This window comes from Leucopleurus acutus, assembly GCF_964270905.1.
Source record: "Leucopleurus acutus genome assembly, chromosome: X".
Classification (NCBI taxonomy): Eukaryota; Metazoa; Chordata; class Mammalia; order Artiodactyla; family Delphinidae; genus Leucopleurus; species Leucopleurus acutus.
This window is the reverse complement of record NC_139148.1, coordinates 106,743,581-106,750,065: the sequence shown is the minus strand read 5'-3', so window position 1 is coordinate 106,750,065 and position 6,485 is coordinate 106,743,581. Positions and strand designations below refer to the sequence as shown.

The 6,485-nt window shown below is 33.4% G+C and overlaps 1 protein-coding gene across 5 annotated transcripts in view; it reads right to left on the bottom strand.

Moving 5' to 3' along the window:
* Window positions 1–2,479: 2,479 nt before the first annotated feature.
* The window catches only part of STAG2 (STAG2 cohesin complex component), a 117,411-nt gene continuing 113,405 nt past the window's right edge, over window positions 2,480–6,485 (bottom strand). For all 5 annotated transcript variants that reach the window (XM_082865060.1, XM_082865064.1, XM_082865062.1 and 2 more), the window contains one exon: window positions 2,480–4,402. In XM_082865060.1, the coding sequence (XP_082721186.1) occupies window positions 4,379–4,402 (24 nt within the window). In that variant the 3' untranslated portion in view covers window positions 2,480–4,378. The remainder of the gene's footprint in view (window positions 4,403–6,485) is intronic.

The following is a 6,485-nucleotide window of genomic DNA, read 5'->3' as shown; positions in this document are numbered from 1 at the left end:
TCTATGGTGGAAAGATAAACAAGAGTTGTTGCAGAGGGGATGAAAGCAGAGATTGATTGGTAAGGAGTACAAACGAACTTTCTGGATTGATGGTAATGTTCAATATCTTTGATAGGGGTTTGGGTTAAACAGCTGTAAGCATTTGTTACAACTCAGCAAATATATACTTACAGTTTGTGTATTTCATCATATATGAGTTTTATACCAAAAGGAAAACATGGTAAATATTAAACTCCTAATGATAAATGCTGGAATATTTAGGGGATAGTGTACCCATGTTTGCAATTTACTTTTAAATTACATGAAAAAGACATATTGATAGATGGATATATGGTAAAGCAAGAATGTAAAATGTGTTCACTGTAAAATTCAGCGTTGCTGTGTGAAATTTTTCATAGTAAAACGCTGAGGGAAAAACTCAAGTGTCAGCCTTATAGGAAGCCTCCCAGAGCACACCCACCGTAAGTGCCCCTCCTCTGGGCTCTCATAACACCCAGTAAAAACACTGAACTTACCCCATTTTATTAGTTCTGCATCTGCACCCCAACGAACTGTAATTAACTTGAAAACAAAGTCTGTCTTCTTGGTCTCAGCAGCTAGCACAAGGCCAGGCACACAGTAGACAGTAAGATTTGTTGACCTGAAGTGATGCTTAGTGAACTCATCTCCTAGTTTCCTTATAATCAAAGACCTTGGCTCATTTTCTTTTGCTGAATCATTACAGCTCCCAGAATAATCTATCTGACCTGGAATTAATCCATGTGAATCCTTACAAGTTCCCTTTTTGGCAAGAGTTTGAAGACATCGCTTCTGGTTAATTCTACTCCTCTTCCCCAGTCTCTCAACTTTAAAAACTATTAACTAGTAACTATCAATGTGTTCAGGGCTCAGATTTAATTTATACTCTTTACAGAAGCCAGCTGGGTAGCATATTAAGGACTATGTTGATTCATACTACTCAATTCTATAGCCACCTGGACTCCTTAAAGATGCTCCATTTCCTCACCATGGCACAATGAATATGTGCCATTTTATCTTTATGCAATTATCTATGTAATCCTTATGTATCAAATAGTTTCAATACTGCCAGGACTTAATGCAGCCAGACTGTCTGGGCTTGAGTGCCAACCGCATCACCTACTAGCCATATAACCTTGCCCAAGGTGTTTTAACTTTTTTGTGCTTCATTTTCCTCACGGCCTCCTGATTTAAAAAAAAAAAGTCGAGGGACAGGGGTGGTGTAGGGGAGGGGGGGGGATGATAATAACATGTTTCACCTGTTGTCATGAGCTTTATTAGTAAGTTACTGCATGTAAACCAAACAGTGCCCAGCTTTTAGCTGTCATTTATTATGTTCAGCTCCACATCACGAATGGCAGAAGACTGGGCTTATAATATCTACAAAGTAACCTAAACGACCAGTGTGCCAGTGTTACATTGATATAAATCATTTTTTAAGAGTACAATGAAGGGTGGTGACTATAGTTAATAATACTGTATTGTATATGTGAATGTTGCTAAGAGAGTAGATCTTAAATGTTCTCACCATATACACAAAAAATGGTAATTATATGAGGTGGTAGATGTGTTAACTAATCTTTGTGGTAATAATTTCACAATATATGCATGTATCAAATATTCATGTTGTACACTTTAAACTTACACAATGTTATATGTTAATTACATTTCAATAAAGCTGGGGGAAAAAAAAGGGTACAATGCAGGGAACTCCTTGGCGGTCCAGTGGTTAGGACTTGGTGCTTTCACTGCCATGGCCTGGGTTCAATCCCTGGCCAGGGAACTAAGACCCCACAAGCTGCGTGGCACAGCCAAGAATTTTTTTAAAAATTAAAAAAATTAAAGAGTACAATGCAAATCTTAACACGTTGAAGACTAAGAGTTTTCAATAAGAATTCAGTTAGTAAATTCTTTTTCAATTATGGGCTTTCACTCACCTCCAAGCATCAGTCCCTTATCGAAGGGAGGTTTTTACACACACACAAACTCTTTCTCTCTCTCACTCTCTAGCTCAGCACACCCTGCTGGTTTCCTTCCTAGCACTTATTACAAGTTTAATTATTTTATTTGAGTCTTTCCTTATTTGTTTGCCACAATAGATCTACGAGGGAGGGACCCTGTCTATCTTGTTCACTGCTAGATCTCTAACACATGCCTTAGCACATAGCGGGCACTCAAATGTATCCTGGATGAACAATGCAGATATTTTAAAGAGCGTTTAACTCATACCAGATAAAAATTAAAGTAATAATGGTCACAGGTTTCTATTTTAAAGTAATAACCCAATTAGGGATTTAGTCTCATTTTTAAAAAGTATGATTTATTAAAAATATAAAATGGCAATGTTTTCTATAAATTATTCCCACCCAAACATGTTAAAAGATATAACAGGTACACTTTCTAAACCATTTATAGCCACCCTCCTCCTTCAATTACAAAAGATAAAAAACATACAACATACTGTAGGTTTATTTTTATTCAAAAAGTTACTGTCTCAAGACATAAATACAAATCAGAAAACAGTACAATTAGGACAATAGAATGTGGAGGACAACAGGTTAGAGTAATATATAAAACATTTTTAGCTGGTTGAAAACAAAGCTGTAAGAACTGCTTTCACAAAGAAGTACTCCTTTCAAGAGTGAGAAAAAAAATCAACTTAGGTTTAAAATCATATATACAGTCCTCTCAGCAGTTCTAGTAAATGCAGTGGTGTGAAAAACAACATAGGCAATACTTTTTTGCACATAACAATATTTGTTGATGGAAAATCTGTTAGACAAGTCTGACTTCATTTGTTATTAACCATGATTTAATAAAATAATTGAATTTTATCATGATCTTTAGCTAACCTATGGTTTTTGGCTACCACAGCCCAATGCTTGTTGATTTCTGACTCTAAGAACTGGAAGCCTTTTGGTATTCACCCATCTGAAGATATTCTTGTATTGCAAGCATATTAAGGCATGGAATGATTAAAATAATATACCTCAAGAACTGAGAGACGACTGACAAAAGATAGATACACATGTAATATAAGTTAATATTTTGTTTTAAACGATGTCTAGCTGCCTAAGCCTCGCAAAATGAGTTGATGTCAAAATGGCAAGTAGCCACTTTCTGTTTTAAACTAATTTGTGAAAGGACATAAAATGAAGTTTAAAGCTTAGCTTTCAAAGAATATTATGGGTTATGAATTCTATTATCCCATCTAATTTACATACAGAGGAAATGTACTGTAACCTGTTAGAAGTATCTTTAACCTGAAGACTGCTTGCAAAGACAGATAGATAAAACAATATAAAATACAAATTTAAAAATCATTTTAAAGCATGAACACTCATGCTTTTCTATTTTTAAACATTGTTAAACTTTCAATATATTTCTGAAACCTCATAATTTTAAGTTGGAATTTAAAAGTAAGAAAAAACTAAACAAACTGCGCAATTATAAAATCAGCACCAATTTATATATATATATAATTTTATTTAAAATTTAGATCCCTATTCCCACACTCTAATAAGCTGTATAATTTTTGTTTAGAATTTTTTCTGCAAACATACTACAATAAGCTTCTTTTATTTGGAGACAAAATACAGTGGCACTACTGGAAGGAATATCACAACATTACATTTTTATCTTAAAGGACAAGCAAACTTTCAGGGTTGATAATGGGATAAGCATGTTTGAGACTGGTTACCTTCTGGCAGTTCACTGCATCTGGGTATTTCTGAAAAGTATAGAGAAGCTCTTGGATTTTAAAAATATCTTAAAATACATTTTAGATGAAAAAACTGTAAAAGTTCTGCTTATAAGTTTACTTTTCTCCACAATTACAATATTTTAAAAGAAAGCTTTGTTGATTGATGTTTCAAGCATTTAAATTTAGAATGCTAAAAACAATTCTATCCTATAATTTCAGGGTAGGGGAATAAATCCATCCTTAACTTTGTTTCTTGGATGTAAACAGAAATCCAGCAGAGGTCATCATTACTTAGTACACCCAGTAAATAAATGTGAGAGGATTCATGTCTGTACCAAATGCCTCTTCAGATTGTTATATTTTCTTTAAAAAAAGCATGAAATAATTGATTCAAAAGCCAACTAACAGCGCATAAATAAAATATTTACTTTCTAAGAAAAACTGTAGCTTATCATCAAATTGTTTACTTGTCCTTTACTTTTTTCAGGCAAACAAAACTGCCCCTCAAATGCACTTGATCTTGGTAAGTATAAGCACGTCATATTCTCCTTAGAGAAAAATCTGTACAGAATTTCACTGTATCTACCACACTTTATTTTAAAATTTCCTCTTCCACTTAGAAAATGACTTCACCACAGATTTAATTGTGTACTGGTATTAAAACATTGACACCCCAAGAACCTAATGAGAGAGAGGAAAAAAAATCTTGTTAAAATTGTCATTCATTTCTTTGTAAAATATATTACATTGATACTTGGTAATATTAAGTTTAATAACATGCTAAAAACCACTTTGAAAAATTCCCTTCTCAGATATATAATTCTAAAATTATAATTACCATTAACATATAATGAAATAACATCAGGCCTAATCACAATGCTACTTACCTCACAAATATAACTAAAAGCAAAGATCATGTCTCATTTATATGTTTATACACACCCCTAATGCCTAGATAATGCCCTGAACATAGGCACCCGACATTTGTTGAATGAACAAATGAATGTGCTTCTTGACATACACTTCTGGCACAAGATGTATGGCAAACTCAGTCATTTGCACTGTGAAGTGGGTATAGTTTTTAAAAAGGCATTTGAACATGCAGACCAAAAACATCCAAAAACAATATAAATATGTAGAAAATAGGAAGCTTTCTGGGTGAATGAACAGGACTGCAAATTTTAAGAAATCAAATAAGTAAGGTAAAATCTGAGCAAACAAAGTTATATTGATGCTTTTCATTACATTTCAGTTGGGAAAAGAATGTTAAGTAAAATCTAATAATTACTTGTCACTAACTTAAAAAAGTAATAGCAGGTAATAAATGGAGCAACTCCCTCTCGTTCATTAAATAAGAATAAGATATAACCTTCAGTTGTATATACTAAAAGTTACGCTCTTCAATTAAAATTCCAGCACTTACTATGACAATTAAGTAATATTTTAAAATACTGTAATAAACTAGTAAAAAACTGATATTAAAGTCAGAGGTAATGAGCTAAGACTGAGATTACAAAGGGCTCTTGTAAATTATTAAACCTCACTTTAACAAAAGTCATAGAACTCACAAATTGTTCTGATCTGAATTGAAGGAATTGTGTATTTTCAGACCAGAAAACAAATATCTATCTCATTGCAGGCTCATTGTAGTAAATTATCAAGTAAAGTGTTTGGAATCCCCAGTAATGAAAGCAATAGAGAATTAATGTACCCCATTTCTTACCTGTCATCCACCAAAACCACCACCACTACTCACCCCTTGCCCGCCCCCACCCAAGTTTCAGGGTTCTCCTTTTTTGGTTAGAGTCAGAGTTTGGGTGATTAGAATGTTTCCACCAAAGAGGCCTAGGTGATACGTGATGTTTAAAGATCCCTTCTAGCCATAACACTCTGTGACTCTGGGTAAAGGAAGATCTAATGGTGAATGAAAGGATAAAATCTTAATTAGCAATTTTAGTGTAGAGTGTGGCATGAAGGTGAACTCAAGTTCTTTCCAAACCAAGTGCCTACCTAGAAATGGCCTGAACAGGTTTTTTTCTTTTCTCCTGTGTTTGTACAGTCTAGGTTATAAGTAGATTCTTCTATTAGAACAGTTAAATTAGTTCAATTATACCGAACTCTTCTTTTACCAATTTTATACTACAGATAATTCTAATAAGAGTCTCAACACAGAAGAATGATATTAGTGATACTTATTCTCTTTCTGTGCTAACATAAGCTACACCTGTTTCTGGTGTTAACATTAATAACCACTTAAGCATATACTTTAAAAGTACCAATAGCAAGCTTTGGTGTGTTGAGACAATACTGGCCCACTAGTAGCAGAAAGCAACCACTGGCACAATGGGATAAACCAATGTTGACACTGTTTCCAAATATGAAACTAAATAAATAATAAATCTAGAATGTTGTATATATGCAACCCAAAACTGATCTGCTCAGAGTTTTCCTATTACCACTTCTGAATTACATGGATAACATGTTACAAAAAACACATTTAGGATTTATTTAGTATCTATACTAGGATGCTAGTATCTATAGTAAGATGCTTTGGGTTACTTCACTTAAAATTAGAGAATCTTAGAACTGAGTATAAAAGGATTTAAAGTCCCAATTTTACTATTGTTTTGATGACTCATTTATCACAGGCTTGAATAAAAACAGATGTAAGCTATTGCAGAAAAGCAAATGCAGATTTTTACATTTAAAAATTTCTATTATTCCACTTCTTAAGTTATTGTTGAGATAATGAGGTAAAGTTTAA